Source organism: Cygnus olor, chromosome 1 (genome assembly GCF_009769625.2).
Source record: "Cygnus olor isolate bCygOlo1 chromosome 1, bCygOlo1.pri.v2, whole genome shotgun sequence".
Lineage (NCBI taxonomy): Eukaryota > Metazoa > Chordata > Aves > Anseriformes > Anatidae > Cygnus > Cygnus olor.
In genome coordinates this window covers 47,108,061-47,127,610 of record NC_049169.1, presented here as the reverse complement: position 1 = coordinate 47,127,610, position 19,550 = coordinate 47,108,061, and the positions used below count along the sequence as shown (strand labels likewise).

The 19,550-nt window shown below is 35.0% G+C and overlaps 1 protein-coding gene across 5 annotated transcripts in view; it reads left to right on the top strand.

Moving 5' to 3' along the window:
* Positions 1-19,550, top strand: part of CFAP54 (cilia and flagella associated protein 54) — a 115,068-nt gene that overhangs the window by 61,188 nt on the left and 34,330 nt on the right. For 4 of the 5 annotated variants that reach the window (XM_040556693.1, XM_040556703.1, XM_040556711.1 and 1 more), the window contains 15 exons: positions 765-995; positions 1,563-1,705; positions 3,397-3,578; positions 4,183-4,410; positions 4,610-4,833; positions 4,944-5,079; positions 8,043-8,157; positions 9,173-9,325; positions 9,952-10,146; positions 10,852-10,939; positions 11,366-11,572; positions 13,155-13,221; positions 15,663-15,845; positions 17,821-17,907; positions 18,958-19,080. In XM_040556693.1, coding sequence (XP_040412627.1) covers positions 765-995; positions 1,563-1,705; positions 3,397-3,578; positions 4,183-4,410; positions 4,610-4,833; positions 4,944-5,079; positions 8,043-8,157; positions 9,173-9,325; positions 9,952-10,146; positions 10,852-10,939; positions 11,366-11,572; positions 13,155-13,221; positions 15,663-15,845; positions 17,821-17,907; positions 18,958-19,080 — 2,362 coding nt within the window. The remainder of the gene's footprint in view (positions 1-764; positions 996-1,562; positions 1,706-3,396; positions 3,579-4,182; positions 4,411-4,609; positions 4,834-4,943; positions 5,080-8,042; positions 8,158-9,172; positions 9,326-9,951; positions 10,147-10,851; positions 10,940-11,365; positions 11,573-13,154; positions 13,222-15,662; positions 15,846-17,820; positions 17,908-18,957; positions 19,081-19,550) is intronic. The other variant, XM_040556722.1, reaches the window with a different exon arrangement.

Below are 19,550 nucleotides of genomic sequence, written 5' to 3'. Positions count from 1 at the left end.
ACCCATTCGCTGCTTCCCATCAGCAGGGAGGTGCTCAGCCACTTGCAGGAAAGCAGGGCTCGTCACACAGAGCAGTTCCTTGGGAAGACAAACGCCATCACTCCCAGCATCCTTCCTTCCTCCTTCTTTACCCCAGCTTTATTGCTGAGCATGATACCACACGGTGTGGGACACCTCTCTGGTCAGCCTGGGCCAGCTGTCCTGGCTGTGTCCCCTCCCAGCTCCTGGTGCACCCCCAGCCCCTCGCTGGCAGGGCAGCGCAAGGAGCAGGACCGGCCTTGGCTCTGTGTGAGCACTGCTCTGCAACAACTGAAACCATCTGTGTGTTATCACCACTGTTTTCATCAAAAATCAAAAACACAGTGCTCTCTGAGTCTCTGTGAAGAAAATTAACTAAATCCTGGCCAAAACCATGACAGAAACACACACCGTATTTTGAATAATAATCTGCTTGAATGATTCTGGTACAAGCAACTTCAAACATAGGGCTAAACTTCTTGTAAGTACTAAAAAAAATGTCTTATTGAAGTTTGTAAAGTATAAGAAAGGATTTAGTGTGTGTTAATTGCACTTAAGATGGAAAACAATTGTTTTTCTTGACTGAAGCAAAAATCATTTTGCTAGAAATATGACATAACCTTCCAAAGTTAATACAAGTCTGTGAATATGTAATGGGATACTTGTGTATCTTTATCATGATTTGATTTTCTAGAGCTCTGAGAAAACACAGTTTAATTTTTTGTTCTGCATATATTTTGTTTTAGGAAACACAAGGAAGAATTGCGAAAAGTAGCTCATCGCACCTTAGTGGTACTGCTGAAACCAATTGTGAGTAATTACTTAAACCGAAAGAAGTTTCATCAAATATGTCTTGAAGAGATGCCCTGGAGGTCTCAGATGAATATTTATCTGGCAATTGCACACTACCACTTATTTAAAAAGAAACTGGAAGAGCAATATAACATTGGAATTTGTGGTTCACAGCATCAGGACAGGTATATCTTACTGTATTATAAATCATAGAATCATTAAGGTTGGCAAAGACCTCCATGATCATCTGGTCCAACCATCCCCCTACCACCAATATTACCCACTAAACCATGTCCCTAAGTATCACATCCAGCCTTTTCTTAAACACCCCCAAGGACGGTGACTCCACCACCTCCCTGGGCGATCTGTTCCAATGCCTAACTACTGTTTCTGAGAAGAAATTTCTCCTAAAATGATTGCTGTTAAAGTAGATCACTATATTATTGCCATTAATGCGAAGATTTGAATTACAGTATCATCAGTCAGTTTGTCATATGACCAATTCAGTTTCCACATGCAAATGAATATACAGTGTACTACTACTGTCTTCAGTCATAGGACAGGTGACATGCACATTTTTGGTTGCTTGCTTGACTGGTCAGATTTTATATCTTTTGAAAGTTTTGAAATATAATGGAAGTTTTGAAAAAAAAATGAAAACTCACTTTTGAGAAACTGAATTTTATATGCTTATATCAAAATTCTCTCATTTTTTTTTTCCCCACTTCCTTCCCTTTTCTTTCATTCTGCAGTTACAATATTCTGGATCCTGAAATATTCTCCTTAAATAATTCTGGGACTGTAGTGGTGAGAGAATCTGTAGAGAATAACAGAAGAACACCAACTCCTTTTCTCCTTAAAAAGTCACCTTCAGGACTGACCAAAAAACAAACTTGTAAGAACTTTTAATGGGTATACAAATTGAATCAGTTTCAACGTACCTTTTTCTTTCTCTTAATTTTTGTCCTGACTTCCGTCATTATTTTTGCACATTACCATTGGAAAATCACTCATGCCCATTTAAAGAGGAGACTGGGTTTCTAGATTTAAAAAGTGTTTCCTGTATTTTCTCTTTTTGACATACCTATTATAGCATGTCATAGTCAATAATGAGACATTTATAATAACTCTGACCATTATTTACCGTGTTGATAAATATTTTTATCAAGTGATTATTCTTCATCCTAAGTTTATAAATTCTAGTAATTTAGTGATATTGGCTTTTAGTTTGCAGAAGCCATACTTGCTATACCTATTAATTTGGTAATATTCCATATTATTCTAAATGCAATTAGAATTTTTATCAATTTCTGTGGTTGTTAACTGCTCTGTAATTTTATTTAGATTTCCTAACTGTCCAATAATTTCCTGGGTCATTCTGTAAGTCGTTCTCAAAATTATAGATGGAAGTTTATTATTATCTATGAAATTTAAAGTAAAATAGTTTAGGTGTCTTTCTCCACTGCATGCTCCACAGTGTTTTCCCGAGGCAGAAGCTACCTCAAGGTTCTTTTTTACCTTGAACCTTTTTTCTTCAAATTTCTCTTTCATGTTTTACCATTCTATCTGTTATCCCAACAACATCCTTTGAGGTTTTGACAGGATCTGAAAGACGGCCCCTGTTTGCAGCTAATCATGAAATATAGGACTTTGATTACTTCAGACAGTGATAATATACAAGTCAACACAAATTAGCCTGCCTAACCACTGTAAGTTCAAGATAAAATCAAAAGTTTGGTCTTTTCAAAAGCACTTCAAGGAATACATTCTTGTCGGAGCTGTAGAGAGCAAAATTCTCCTATTGTTCCTTTGTTAGGAATCAACCAGACTCTGCCTTTTCCAAGGAGTTATGACAAAACTAGCTAGTGAACTCACCGGTTCTCTTTGCAACAGCCTACTTGTAGTCATACTCTTTTGTCTTTCGTTATGTTTACAAGTCTTGGGAACTGCATGTTAATAACTAATATTAATCCTGCTTATTACATCCTAGCTGTTTCAGCAATTTTGAATGAAAGAATTTCACTGAAGTATGCAGTTTGCCTTGGACATCAAATATTGTTTATTGTGAAATTAGTTTCTACCATGAAACCTGTAGTTCAGATATTACTGTATCCCACCACCATGAACCTTCATGTTTCCCCTTTGAGGACAGATGGTATTGAATAAAATAATGAAGTACTTCTAAGCATACCACAGAATTTGTCACAAAACTCTTTTCCTAACTTTTCCTTTAAAGAGGCCTTGGTTTCAGAAAGGTTCTTGGGAGCTTGCCTCCTGGTGACTTCTTCCTAAAACTTGATAACTTCTAGGATGGTTGTGTTTTGGCTGTGAGGCTGGAAACTATTTGGTACATATTATTATTTTGCTTAAACTTTTTTTCTATTCCTGCTTCTTCCTCATATTAAGTAAAAGCATCTTACATTTTAAATATCATAACCTTCTAAATATGATAACCTTAACTTTGGCATTTCCTAACATTTAAGTATTTAGCTGGCACAGGAAAATCCTAGCTGACTGGTAATATTTTCTATTTTACGTTTTGGAGAACTTTAACTCATTTTTAACCAGTGAATGTTTTGTCTTCAGATACAGATAGATCTTCTGAGCACACCAGTAAATTGAGTGGAACATATACTCCTCAAACTCAAATGACAAATGGTATGGAAATATCCATCTTACAGTCCCCCAGAGAATGCAGCCAGTTTTCATCAAATACCATTTTATTGGACCATTTTACAAAAATCTTTCTTCATTTAAGAAGAGCAGTGGTAATATACATTTTCTTATTAAACACTGGAAAAACCAATGATTTCTTATCTTCTGCAAAATGTTCAAGCACAATTTATCAAATGTCAGACATATTACCTATCATAATGCTTATCTCAATTAAATATATAATAATTTAACTGTGTTTTATTTTTAATTTAGTCTTTATAGCTTTCCCTCCCATTTTTTGTTAAATATTTCTCAAAATACTTGCAGATGTACTTTTCCCTTTATAGGTTTTGGTGGATGCCTTGGTAGTGTAGACAGAAAGACCAGGGACCGAAAGGAAAAGCAGTCTGACTACTCTTCCCATAAAACCACCTAAAACCAAGTAAAAATTTATTTTTAGGTGGTGTGAATGGATTTGTTTTCTTATTCTCACACCAGAAGCAACAATTTAAATCAATTATAAATTAGTGCTTCTATGAAAATTTCCAATAAAGTTTTTACAATGCCTTATATAAATTGAAATATTAAGTAATCTATTATTAAAGATGATTTGTTGATTGTAATTTTGAAAGTTTACTTCTACCTTCTCAATAAAAGAATGAAGCTTTTCATTTCTGTATTTTCAAAGTATAACTCTATTCTGAATGATATACATAGGTTCTTGCTCACCGTGGTGGCCACTGGACATTGCTTCAAAATGCTTGCCGAGAACTTTGGAACTATACTCAAGAATCCCAGTCAATTGCTAAACATTCCCATTCCCATATGGATGCATTTCCCATTACAAAGGAGTTTCTTAGGAACACCATCTGGTTGCCATTTTATTTGGCATCAGACATGATCATTGATATGATAACTGAACTACAAGCAAACGATTCTCTTAAGGTAAAAATACTGAGATGATATACTCTTTATTATCATGTCTTCTGTAGAGATAATTTTCTTTCTCTTCTGTTATATTCTGATTTCTCCAGGTTATTTTCTGTAACAAGTTTTTAGACAAGCACATTATTTTCTATATAATTTGATTTCTCCTAAAAACAATTTTGTCAGTAACAGGCATAATAATCTTTCTTCACTGTAGATTGTGGATCCAGAAGGAGACTTCTGCATTCCCAGTTGTTTAGGAGGTATTACTGATGAGAACGGTGGTTCAAATCTCCATCCACAGTCTCCCCTGGATGATGTGAATGTAGTTGACTTGAAATGGATATGTAATCTGGTTCTTAAAACAATAGAGTTGTTGTATCAAATGAAGAAATGGGAAGCACTTGTACACATAGCTGTACAATTTAACATATTTACACAGTAAGTTACAACAACTTTAACAAATACTAAAAAGCAACATTATACAGTTAAATATACTGTTATTTTGATTGATTAATAAATTAATTAATTGATACTTTGCTTTTTTTCAGTGAGAGATATACAGAACAGGTGATTCCGCTGCTGGTGTATGCTCAGAGGCAGCTCCTGGAAAGAAAACAGCAATTCAGTAGCCCAGACAGCCATGAATCTCATTTCATAAAATATCTATCTGATAATGCAAATAAGGTGAACTTCAAATTTCTTTTTTGGATACTGACTCTTAATGTGAACTAAATGTAGAGAAGTATGTTCACTGATTAGATTAATGTGGTTTTCCATAATGTTCATACATTGTGAGAATAATTTAATGAAAATATTTGTTTGAAGTGCATGAAAGGGCTTATATGACATGATTCCAGCAACAGCAGAGGTCTGGACTTGATGACCCAGAGAACATTTCTTCCATACATTGTGTACTCATTCCATATTATAAGCCTAAATCTAATTTCACGGTAGTTCTTGATGCTGCTCTTTTAACCTGAAAACATTTATTTGTTGCATAATCTGTGTGATTAATTAAAATTAAATACAAAGAGATTGCTTTGTTTCTGCACTGGAACACTGTTTTTAAAGACCAAAATTAATCAAATTGAGTTAATCCAAACACTAGCAACACCAGTGAAAAACTTCAAGAACTTGATTATCACCAAAGAAAAACAGCCGCTCACTGGAATTTAAGGCTTTATATCTTTATTAAGCTGCTATTCCCACTGGATTTTTTTTTTCATGGAATTAGCTATTAAAATCTAGGATTTTTTTAGCCTAATGTTTATTTCTAAAATGTTTTTCTAGTCAGTCGTATGGTTGATATTTTTGATATGTTTCTGTTAGCTAACATACACAGAACTTGAAGGAGGAGGGGAAAATGGGTTTTAGAACTCCAAGAAGGCATCGTTCTGAACTTGTTTGGGGTTCAGGAACCACTGCCTTGCCTAGAGACAACATACTGCTACATAATGCTTGCAAGGCTGTGTCATGTCTCTTGGTGAGCTGTTTCCTACTGACTTCTTTCCGGCCTCACCATTCAGAACATAGTCCTTTGTATAAAAAAGGGCACCACATACCACCAACAAACCACAATGTTCTTGTGGAAGTTATTGAAAAATACTTGAAAGACAATGTAGTCAGTGGTCAGCCAACATGGGTTCATGAGGGGAAAGACCTATTTAATTAGCTAATTTCCTTTTATGACAAGGTTGCCAATGTAGTTGACCAAAGGAAGCTAGTTGATGTGATCTTACTGGGTCTCAGCAAAACTTTTGATACTGTTTCTCATGGTATCCTTCTAGAGAAAAGTACATAATATGGTGGGTGAACAACTGGCTGATGGGTTGGGCTCAAAGGGTTATAGTAAAAGGGGTTACATCAGGCTGGCAAACAGTCACTAGTGCAATTCCCCAGGGCTCCATTTGAGTGCCAGTTCCCTTTAATGTTTTCATAAATTACTAGGATGTAGGACTTGAAGGTATACTAAGTAAGTTTGCAGATGATACTAAATTGAGAGGAGCTGTTGATGCTGTCGAGGGTGGAGCGGCCTTGCAGAGAGATCTTGACAAATTAGAGGGCTGGACAATCACCAACAATGTGAAGTTTAACAAGAGCAAGTGCTGGGTTCTGCATCTGGGAAGGGACAACCCTGGCTATATGTACAGACTGGGGGACAAAAGGCTGGAGAGCAACCCTGCAGAAAGGGATCTGGAGGTTTGGTTTGATGGCAAGTTGAATGTAAGTCACCAGTGTGTCCTGGAAGCCAAAAGAGCCAGATGTACCCTGGGGTGCATCAAGCATTGCTTGCCAGTTGGGGGAAGTGCTTGTTCTGTTCTGCTCTGCGCTGGTGCAGCCTTGACTCGAATAATGTGTGTGTTTTTAGGCACCACAATATAGGAAGGAAGTAAAACTATTAGAGAGTGTCTGAAGGAGTGCTATGAAGAAGGTAGCCCTTTGGATCCAGAGGACAAGACATATGAGGAGCTGCTGAGATCACTCAGCTGGTCAGCCTAGGGAGGAGAAGACTGAGGGAAGACCTCATGGTGGCCTACAGCTTTCTCAGGATGGAGAGTGGAGGGGCAGGTGCTGATTTCTTCTCTCTGGTGACCAGCAATAGGACCTGAAGGAATGGCATGAAGCTGTGACAGGGGATGTTGAGGTTGGACATTAGGAAAAGGTTCTTCACTGAAAGGGTGGATGGGTACTGGAACAGGCTCCCCAGGGAAGCCACTGGGTCATGGCATAAAGCCTGCTGGAATTCAAGAAGTCTTTGGACAATGCTCTTAGACATATGGTCTGATTTTTGGGTGGTCCTGTGTGGAGCCAGGTGTTGGACTTGATGATCCTTGTAGGTCCCTTCCAACCTGGGATATTCTCTGATTCTACACCACTATGATCTGAGTAACGTGGAAGAGCAATATAGTTTTGAAAGACATCTTAACTTACAGAATGAAGACTAATGTCAACTAATAGCAAATAAAGATTGTTCAGAAAAGACAGCATCAAGTTAGAAATTAGGAAGGTGTGACTATGTTTCACAATGCAATGCCATTCAGAGAGACTTGAACTTTCTGTGAATTGTTTCTTTGCTCATGAAGTGATGTGTCTGCATCAGCACAACTAGATGATAAGTACTGTCTGGAAGTTTTCCTTTCTGACAGGGTTAGACTGCTTCTGTTATTTCCTTAAAACTATTTTGGATATCCTTATTCTGCATGACATTGTGCTTTACAGGCAGTGTGCTCTTTAGGCATACTTACACACTTACATGTAGAGGTTCTTTGCAAGCATTTGTCCAGACAAAGAAAGGAGTATTTGCTGAACATCAGTGAGCTGCTCATGATTACAGGAAACACCATAATAGATACAAGTTTAATTCATTAATATAAATTACTTACATTTTCCAACTTCGATCGCAAATTGAGATATATAATTTCACATCTGAACATTTATATGATATATCCAATATTTAGGTGTTGTGAATATTTCACATTTATTGACCTGGTATCGATACTAGTAACGGGACATCAGTGTCTTTGTAAATTTGTCCTCTTTTATTTTGTCATGTGACTCTGTGTTTAGATACTTAACTATAAACATGAAATATTTTACTTATTTGCTGAATATTGTTCAATGATCATGAAACAAAACTTGCTTTTTAGATGAGTTGCAGAGACTACATAGGGTGGAATCTACAGCTGCCTGTTGCCCATGCTGCTAGTGTACTGGTCTTTCCTGGATGCATTGCCTACCCTGAGATGAAAAATGATTATACAGGTCAGAGCTCATTTCAGTATCATGAGTTCTCTTTTTTCCCCAAACCTTTTTATTTTTTCCTACAGGATTTTGTGGTTTTGGTTTTCCGTCTTATTGTAGGTCTTCCACCGTTCCTATTGTTTAATTAAATGTAAGATCAGTTTTGTTTTCAAATTATTATTCTTGATATTTTGGATAGATAATAATGTTGTGAAGATCTCTCCAAATATATTCAAACTGTATCTGAAAGCAGAGAAGAACAGTTGTCATCCAGACCTACAGTATGTTGAGTGAGCTTGGTGGGCCCAGTTTTCTGTGTGTATTGTTGGATACCCACCAACACACACAGAAGTTAATGTGAACCTGCACTATTAATGATAGAATCAATACAAAAGCTGAAAGGAAGTATAAGGTGACAGAACACTTTTTTTTACCCATAGATGTTGTTCTTTCCATTTGGGATTAAAGCGTTTTAGTCATTAATGGAAGCATAGTTCCTCCTATCACAGAGATGTCAAGGCATTGTGCACAAGACTTTGTGTGGAATTCAACTGAGGAAAGTCATTAAATGGTAAATAATTCTGTATGTAAGAGTAGATAATATTATGCATTCCAGTGGAGAGAGCATGACGGCTTGGTATGTAGAAACTACAGGAATTGTAGTAAATAGGACCAGCAGATGTAGTAAAAGGTTTGTTCCCAGACTTAAGACACCAGAATCAAAGTAGTAAGCTGAGCTGATGCATAGTCAGGGCAGATGGAATTCAGAGAAAATAGGTGTCATACAACAACCAAAATGTAACGCTGAAAAAGATAAAACTGCTCAGAAGTGTTGTTCCTGATTGTTAATGATTTTTCTTTAATTCATGTTTTTCTTTAATTCCTGTTTGAACAGGGAAACAAAAGTGACAATTCCATTAATATATTTTAGTTTTTAGGTTATGGAATTGTTCAAATATATGTTTTACATTTTTTTAAACTAAAAATGTGTTTATATAATGCAAATTTGTTCTCCATAATTGTTAATTTCTTTCAGGCGGCAGTCAAGCAAAACGTCTAGTTTATGTACCTCTTGATGTGAATGATACGCTGAAATGTTTTAGGGAAACTCTAAAAAAATCTAAATTTCACAGCAGAGCACTGAGACACAGCAGAAAACTACTTTCGTTATTTCTTGCACACACACAAGGTGAGTACTTCATTGAAGTGTTTCTCACTCAACAATGAATCATAGAATCATAGAATGGTTTGTGTTGGAAGGGACCTTAAAGATCATCTAGTTCCAACCCCCCTGCCATGGGCAGGGACACCTCCCAGTGAATCATGTTGCTCAAAATGAAGCATGTATGAAGTGTATATACAGCTAAAATAGTAAATAGTAAAAGACTTTTTTTTTTTTTTTAATCAGGTTTTAGTTGTTACTGAGAATTAGAAAAAACACAGAATATAAAATTATGTATGAAACTCTTTAAGTGCAAACTCTAAGCCTGATTTCTGTCTCTTGGTTGGATGATATTTTTTTTTCATGTAACTGTGTCACTTTTCTTTCTTCAGCCAAACCTTCATTAGTGGACTGACTGGCAGCTCTTACCAACTTATTTTCTCTAACTGGTTACGTATTTTTATTTGGTTGTGCTCACCAATGAGTTTGATTAGGAGACATACAAACAGAATAAGAACATAGGAAACTAGATTAAAATAGCACACACAAGAATCATATATTCGTTTGAATAATAAGGTGTGGAAATATTTGTGGTGCTGGTAATAGTAGAATACTTTTCTGACCTGGTCATATAAATTGTTTTTCTGATCTAGAAAATGTTGGAAGAGCAATCGGTCAAATCTCTCCAAATAGAAGGCTGGAATTTAATGTGGGAGCTGAACTGATATTTCTACCAATACCACATGATCTTTCTCAAGAAAAATTTAATTTCTCCAGTATGGTTGAGAGTAAACCAATACCACAGTCACAGCTTTCAGTAATCGTTTCTTCCTATGAACAAACAATTGGTAATTGTTTTTTATAAATTTCTGTTTACAGTTAATGTGTAACATCACTCTACCTATCTGTGCTCACTGTTTGTTCCAGTGTTATTTCCCTCTGTCAATTATAACTGTCTGAAAAGTGGTCTCCAGAAATGCACAACCTTCTCTCTTAATTCTGAAAATCTGCATTAGATCCTAAACAAGATACTAGTTGGTTCATCACATCTACAGTTCTCTCTTCTTATGAACAAGCATTACTTCAGTTGTGTTATGCTGATTAATTCCAAATTAAAAATCTGTAATGCTTAAGGGAATCATTTTAATTCCATGACATTTTTTTTTTTTCTAGGAAATAGGCCTTTCATGTTCTGTGCATTTGAGTATGAGAACCCAGTTACTTGGTGTCCGTCTTACCTTTCTAGTATGGCTTTACTCATATATTTAAAGCTCAGCCTGAGAATGTTTTCTCAGTCTGAGAAAACAATAATACAAAAATTTAGGTAAACAGATTCGTAAATACATAATGCTCTTGTCTTTAGAGTTAGTAGGAATAAGCAATTGTACATTTGAAGGCAAAACATGCAAGCCTAGTAAATCTTTCTATGATATTCATGCACTGAATAACATGCCAATGCATGTCTACTTCTCATGCAAAATTTGTTCAAGATTCAGTAACTAACTTAATGATGTGACAATATTCTCTCTCATTGATTAAATAATAAATAACAGGAATCCTTGAAAAAAACAACCAGAATGACCTCAAAGTTCAGGCTCTACATGAACTTGGAAATCTTCACTTTTATGCTGGAAACAAAAGGTACGCTGTTACTGGAATTTAAAAGAGCAGGGTTTCATTATTTAATTCTTACACACTTGAACAGTTTTATAAATTCATGTGCTGTTTTCAGGTCCATATAACTTTTCTTTCTCTCACTCTTAGCTATATTTTGAGAGATTTTTCTCTAGAAATAGTTCATCTTTCTTGGCTAGCTAATTATAAGATTAAGCATCTCTATGTTTTTAGGAAGTAATATTTATCTCCTGACAATTTAATCTTAGTAAAAGTCTGAATGAACGTGTTGACCACCAATGGTATCTTTGCGTGCTTAGAAACTATATTTCAGTTTCTGACCTAATCAGAATTATTTATATATCAGACAATGAAGGTAAAATGAAGCCAGTCTTATCTTTCACTTTGGAAAATGTCAGCAATATGATGAGTATGTTTTTTTATGTGTTACAGAGCTGCTTTTAAATATTGGTGTCAAGCCCTTGATGAAACACTCAACATTGCTGATGCTCTTAACAACTGGCAAGAGTTAGGTTTTCCAAAAAATGCTAAAGACTGCTTTGCAATTGGAAGATCTACTGATATTAGTCAGAAATTTATTTCTCAGGCGGGAATTTGGGGATGTTTACTTGCAGCAGTTTTAGTGGCTAAGATAGCTCAGTAAGTACTTTTAAAAAAATATTTTATATATATATATATATTTATATACGTATTTCTTTCAAAAGAACTGCTTATCCAGAACATTAGGCAACTTGAAATTAATTTAAAACACTAAAGAGTTGCTATAGAAAAGGCTCAGCCATATAAGAGGAATTTTTCCTTTCAGGAAGAAAGTTGCTTTTTTGGAGAACAGTGTTTGTTCCCTTTTCTGGAGTGCTCATCTTTGACTGTAATTGCAGCTGTATTTCATATGGAGAAATCATTGAAATAAAACAAAATGATAAAAAGTCATAAGCACAAGGATTTTACAGTCTTATTGATTTTCAATTGAAATATCACATCTCCCAAGTCATTGCACATATTAAATATTAATGTATCCTAAGGACAGATTTACTGCCTAAAGTACTCATTTTCTGGTGAATTACAACTAAATGAAATTTGAATTACTGTATGAAAGTCTACCATCAATAAATATTTCAGTACAGTACTGCTTGACTGCTGGTAAAGCACTAAGGATGTAATTCTAAGCTGTTTCTCAATATATCGTACACTATATAAAATGTACGAAATATAAAACTTAGAAATATCCATGCCAGCTCTAAATGACCTTAGAAGCATTATATCATGAAAAGGCAGAGCTTCATCTGAGTAAACTATATTAGCTGGCAAACAGGGCCTATTAATAACACTGTAAAATATCTGTAAACTGAGGTACCTTTGAAAGCATTAACATGGGTATTACAGCATGAAATGGCGTTATGCAGCTCAGTATTAGCCCTCAAGAGGAAAAGGAGTGAGTTCAAGTTGATTCTAAACCACATTTGTGCTCTTCTCATTCTGAGCTATGGTGCAACCTAGGGTTCAGTTAGGCAGGACCCAATCCTTAGCTACTTTTAAACGTGCTTCTGGCACATATTTGCTGCACTGTGCCTTTATTACTGTTATGTCCATTCCAACTCCTGGTAGGGATCTGGAGGAAGCAATCCTCTCAGCTCCTCCCTCAAGCAGATCTTTTTTACTCAGACCTAACTTGGGCTGTTAGACAACCTTCCCTTGAGTCGTTGTTTCTAGAGCAACTTATTCTCAGACTGTAAGATGCAGATTAAAGGACTGAAGTTTTATTAAAGATTTTGAATATTATAGATCAGAGGAATATCCTAATACCATGATGGTAGTAGCTCTGGTGAGGTAGTTTGTCAGATTCGTTTAATCTAGGTAGACAGCTACCATGTGAAAGTCCATGTGCTGGATACATTAGGCTTTATGGAAAGAAACACATTTTGAGTTGCTAGACCTGCTTTATCTTTCTAGTTTTGGGTGAGATTATTTTCGGTCTTAAATTGCCTGTTTGTCTCCCTTAACTTCAGAGGGAATCTAGACAACTCCCTTTGTCTAGGTATGCCTTAGGTCAAATGATTCTTTGAATGACGTGGCAGAACACCTGTCTACAAAGCAGGCAGCTGGTTTCCAATGTGGAAAACATCTAGACTGTGTTAGTATCATTATTATATGAGATAAAAAAGTTTGAATAATTTATATTGATGGACACGTTCATATTTTTTTACAATTTGTTGTACTTTAGGTATATAACAACATCGAATATGAGATTAAGAACTAAACACTGCTATTTTTCTGCTATACTCTTTAAGGTAAGTACAATTTCAGTTAGAATTCACAAATGACAAATTGCTTCTAATATTTAAATCTCAGTAACCCTCTATTAAAATATTTCTTTTCTCACTTTGATTGACTGATGGAAACCTGGAGATCAGAGGTAGTTGACAATTTATGCACATTAGATTAGATGTATTTATTCTGTTTTTTAACATTATTCCTGTACTAAAGCCTAAAAATTATCACTTCAATGAGAAGTGAGTCTCTGAGAAATAATGAAATACCGAAACGTGAAGATGACTAAAACATTTGGCAGCCAAATATATTTTTCTTCTCTTGAAGTGTTCTGCTCAGGAAGAGGTGGATGGCATCAACAATAGAAGGATGCTGTCATTGATCTGTACAAAGCCTTCACAGATTGTCAGAAATTTTCAATCAGGAGAACAGACTCTTTAGAAAAAGATTTTTTTGGTATTTTGTTTAGCATTGAAAGTATTATATTACTAAAATATCAATTGCATAGGAAGTTTGCTCTAAAATAGAGGGTAGTCAAAATTATTTATTTTAATTTACAGTGAAAATAAGCTTATTAAAATTAAATTTGAAAACTTTCAGAAACAAACTGGAGGAAAAAGAAGAGTTTCAGTTTACTTCTAAAAGGAAGTTTTAAGATATCAGTACCAAATGTGATAATGGAAAAAGAACCACAAGTATTCTGTCAGTTAGACTCCACTGGGGTCAATGCTAACTCATCCCAATGCAGCAATAGGAGGCTAGTTGACTTCCAAAACAAACCAATGCCACTTTCTAATATCTTGTGCCAGCCATGATTGTGACTGTTTGACCTGTTTGGCTGCATTTAAAACCTTGTTAATTTCAGCAAAGGGAGAACAAGTTGAAGAAACAGAGGTAAAGGAGAATTTTGATTAGCTTCTAGCTCTCTAATTGCAGGTGGTACAAACCTGAACAGTTTTGATTCCTCCTTTTGACAGAAATAGTAGTAACAGTTTGTTGCAGCTGTATAATGGTAGAAATAATTGTGACTTGACTGAAGAGGGCCTGATATTAATTGGGATAGGAGCACCTTGCAGGGTGAGAGTCTTGAAAAATGTAATCAATTACTGTCACTGAACCTTGCCAAGTTCAAGCCCATAATTTGTTCCTTGATTTGGAAAGCTCTTTTATAACCTTATTTAAATTCCACCTCTCTTGTTGACTTTAGGCTTGTTAACATCTCAGATCTGAGTATGTCTAGCATATCATTGCTAATTATGACATGATAAACACAATTGGGAAGGAATATCCTTCATATAGACAATAGGAAGACAATAGACAATGTTAGTTTTCCTCCCTTTATAAGGGAGGAATATTTAAGTTCCTTCCTTAAAGTTCACATCAATTTTAAGTTATATCACTGAAGATGCACTAGCTGACCTAGTTAAAGGCTGAACTAGCTTTTGTTAGTATGTTATGGTCAGATTACATGGCAGAGAAGTAGTGGCAAGGTGTAGCTTGCTGCCTACAATTTTTACATTATACAGGGTATTTATTTATTCAGGAGGATAACAGTACATGCTTCACTTAGGTTAGGCATTTTAGATGAAATTTCCTTGTATGTACAGTTTGAAATACACTGTACTCAGAATGACTTTGAATGCAATCTGTTAAAGGCTGAACTAGCCTCTAATTGGCTTTAAAGAGGCCAGAAGTCTCTCCCAGAAGTGATGGTTGAGGTGATTACTCAGCAAGTATTTAAGGATTAGTAAAATCAAACTAGTGCTCTTAGCTTATGGAAAAAAATAAAATAAAAAATAAAATAAAAAATAATAATAAAAAAAGATTTTTCATCTGATGGAAAACATTTCCCATGAAATATCTTTACCCATCCTTGGACTGGTAAAGAGATGTTTGAATATTTCCCCAAAGCCATCTCGATGCATTTTTCATCTGCATTTTCCTTGACTATGGAGATAATTAATTAAATTATTAAATTCCTTCTGTGTGCTGATCAGAGGCTTTTCCTAAGAATTATCTAAGAAGTCTTTGTAAGAACCCCTAGCGATTTATTAGTTTTTTTTTCCAGTGCTTCCAGAGATTTATTTGGAATGCTTTGACTTGGAATCTGAGAGAAATGCCATTGGCCTCTTAGGAAGATTTCTCATTACCTGGGGAGTACTGGTTGATTTGTGATTATTTTTCTGCACCTAGATCAGTTTCTTACTTTTGCAGTCCCATGAAATGCTGTCCATAGACTAGTTACAGCCCTTTTTTTTTTTTTCACCATAAAGTTCACACATAAAGCAGCAATCATTTCAGTAAAAGTATTTTTCATGTGTTGTCCTGAAACAGCTGGATACTTTGGCATTGGCTGAGTTTCATTTATAAGTCATTTATAAGTCTAAAGAGTCAGAGGTCTTTAGTGTTTCTTAAATGCCTATACTTCTTTTTACATGTAATTCATTGTTATTATTTTCAGACCCTGTTTAGAGCTTCTCTTCCACACCCTACATCTGATTGTGACTTTGCACAATATGAAATGAATATGCTCATTCCTGGAATAGATTTGTTCTCTGATCGCTACAGAGCTGATGTCTCTACTGTAGTTGCAAGTCTGAATTTCCTTATGTTCGAACTACACTGTGCAAAACACAATTTAATAGTAAGTATTAGTTTATGATATTGCAATTATTACATTATTGTATTGGATATATTTATGACAAACCATGGAAGCTCTAGTAAAATACCTGTATGGTTAGGTTCTGTGGCAACTTGCTCACATTCTCTTATTACTCAGTATGGACTGTTTTCACAGTTGCCCTCTTACATTGATCATGTGGCCATTGCTTCCATTTAATGACTGGCCACTTCCAGTTTAATCCAACTTCTTTCAAAGATGCATACATTGGAATAAATAGATTGAAATACTTACTAGTACTGAAAAGGTGCAATTCTACATCTGTTCCTGTTTGCACCTGTATGCTCCAACTAATTTTCTTACATCATATCAGGTAATTATTTGATACCTCTATAAATCAACTCCTGGCTCGACACAAAATTTCCCAGCAGAAGAGGTAGTTTTCTGCTGCTTTAATGAGAAGAAATCACTTAGGCAAAGGTCCTGCAAGTGGCAGAGACAGTGCAAGGGAGGGGAGAAGATCATGTGGCTGGCAGCAAAAGAGTAAGATTAGGGGGTGAAGATAGGAGAGAGGTTAGAGAGGAGGATGCAGCAAGTTGTTACTCCTTTTCTTTTCTTTTTTTTTTTTTTTTGGTCAGTAAGCCATTCGTCTGATTGATTTCTTCTGGAACTTCAGGCTAAATGTCTGTTTTATCTCTGGTTGTTGCTTCTTTCCATCCTGCTTTACCGGAGTTCACTTTGTTATTAAGTTCTGGCTAACTGCCCTCACTATGGGAGATCAAGTGAGATCAAGGAGCAGACAGCTACCTGGAGGCAGGGACATTTAATTTGACTGCTTGCTTCACATGGCATGCACATTTTTGATTCCTTTTGCACTTGCAGTAGCAGAATATAGATCTGGGCCATAGATCATGGTGAAAGCAACAACAGTTTCAGCAGAATGAGAGTTTCATTTCCACTGAATGTTTAATGTGTATGAACGTTTTGGATGGTGGGCACTAAGAAGATTCAACACAAATCAAAATACGTCAGGATTAAAGTTTTATTAAAAAAAAAAAAAAAGATTTCAGAGACTCATTTTGTAGAAGCACTTCAAATTGCATTTGGAACTGTTTGGGTACAATTAAAATATTTGCCTGAAGCTTTTGTAATCCAAATTCTGAAGCTACTTTATGAAGAACTGAAAGTGCATTTGACAAAGAAAGTAACAGTGCTGTTAGCGTTTTCCAAGCTCAGGGACATTATAAAGTGAAGAAAAATGTAAAAGCTGAACAATAATTAAAATTTGGAAGCTCTTTCAGTTTGAATAAACAAATATATCTGTTAGGAAATAATCTGCTTTTTCTGAAGTCTTCAATAATAATAAATACAGTGTGTGTTTGATAGAAAGTTTGATTTATTTATTTTTAACATTCATGTTGTCCCTACAAAAGTATTCAATTTGAAATGAAAGTAAATGAATTTGTCAATAAGTCTCATCAACATCGAGTTTATTTTACAACTGGTATCATTTCACTTAGACAATTACTATACTTCATTGTGTTTGTTTTCTAAAGCTCACAACATTCTATTGTTTTGTTACTTATACAGAAAAAGTTATGGCATCAAAATGCAGGCAGTTTTAGAAACCCCTGTTATCAATATCTTTACACTCTTACTTACCAACAGTACAGTAAAAAAAACAGCCAAACAACCAAACCAAAAAAACACACAAACTTGAACCAAGAGAATAATTTTGGAGAAACTTTGCATTCTACTTTTTGTATCTCATGTAAGATAGTACTAAAGAATTAGGGGTTAGCTTTAGTCAGCTGAAGAACTTCATAAAAGGTTCATCCATCATAGAGCGTAAGAGAAATAGTGGTGTTAATTCTGACGTGGCAGTGAAAGCAGTATTCCTTTATTACCAATGTATTTGTGATCTATAATTGCAAAGTACGTTTCTATAATTGTAAGCTTTATGCCATTTATAAGTAGATGACCTAATATTTTCCTACAGATTTTACCATTGTTCACATTACACCAATACTTTGTTTCTGAGATTTGTAAGGACCCAGCTAAATGTATTGAAGGAAGAATCTTCAAGGTAATCAAAGACCCTTTCTTTTTATCACTGCACATTTTATTTGAAATAAATGTTTCACTTCTTTGTTAAATGCAGTTGATTTAATATTTCTTCATATATCACTATTGTGAAAAGCATTGCTTTAAAATTCAGCTGATCCTTAGTGTTTCTTAGCAAAATAGATTGCAGAATAGGACAACTTTCTAACTGCAAATATTTATATTCTTAATTTTTGTAGGATGTAGAATTATTTCGACAGTTTTATTGCTGGTGTTTTACAGTGACTGTTAAATACTTCCATCATTTTTTTCTACTTTCCGTTTAACAGATATTAACATTAAAGATATGATCATTAAAGATTTTTCCACCTTAGATCCATACTCATTACTTGATATTTTTTATCTTCTTCCACTGTTCTTTTAAATGTTTACCTAAGTGCAAAACATAAATAATTTATTCGTTCATAATGCTCACTTCCAGACCTGTTGTCAGTATCCTGGTGAAACCATGTTGTCAGACTTCTGGAACAGACTTTTATCATTGCACTAGTGTTTTCACTTTTTTTTTCTTATTTTTTATAATCCCTTTTTGTTTTCTTTTCCAAAAGAATCTAACTTGTAGGAAGAGTTGAAGTGTTACTGGTTTTAGATATTTTCAGGAAATGCTGATATGGATTAGGAAGAACAGCTGAGTGCTATGAGACTAAGACGAGCAACATCTGTGAAACTGATTTTGATAAGGGGCTGATCTTGGACTGTCACTCAAAGTTCTAACCAGATGAATTAAGATCTTTTCCTCTGTCAGGAGCATGTTTCTGAAGAATGTGGTGGGTTGTTCTTTTACCCTCCTCATTTGTTTAAAGACCCATCTTTGAGATTTCACTTACTTAGTAAAAGATGTAAAAATTTCTTTCCACTGAAGAACATTCTCCATCCATGTACTTTTCCAGTAGCCAAATCTACTTGAAAATTACCTTTAAATATACTGTATTTTGGGCAAAAAGAATAACTGTTTTTGTTCTTGTTGTTTGTTTGTTTGTTTTAAACCAAAGCCTCTGTTATTTTTTCACAGATCAAAGTACTTACAGATATAGGATTTTTTACGGAGGCCTTTCATGAACTGTCTTTGCTTAACTGTGGAGAAAGAATTCCATGGAAAATACCGTCAGGGTACAGAAAAACTGAACAAATGAAGGTAAACACCAATAAAGTATAATTTGACTGAACCATAACACTCAGTTCTCTTCATGAAACTGCAAATACTCCAAATCTGCAAGTCATTACACATTCTTAAAAAAATCCTAAATGTTACAAAAGTAAAATATTAAAATGTAAAATATTAAAAAATATATTAAAAATGAATATATTAAAAAGTAAAATGAAAATATTTAGCAAACAGTCTGATGTTTTTAACTCACCAGTGTCACTTTCTTACTTACTTCAGGGGAAGATAAAAACCTGAAGTCTAATGCTTTTCCTTATAATACAAGCTTCATTACGTTTTCACAAAGTTGAGCCTTAATGAGTTAGCATCCTCACTGTGATTCTACAATCTCTCTCTTCATGGCTACAGTAAGGAATACATTTAATCCTTACTGATGCTAGTGAGGTTAAAATACATCTTTAAGTCTTTTTCTTAATTTGAGTATTGTGTGAAGAGCTCAT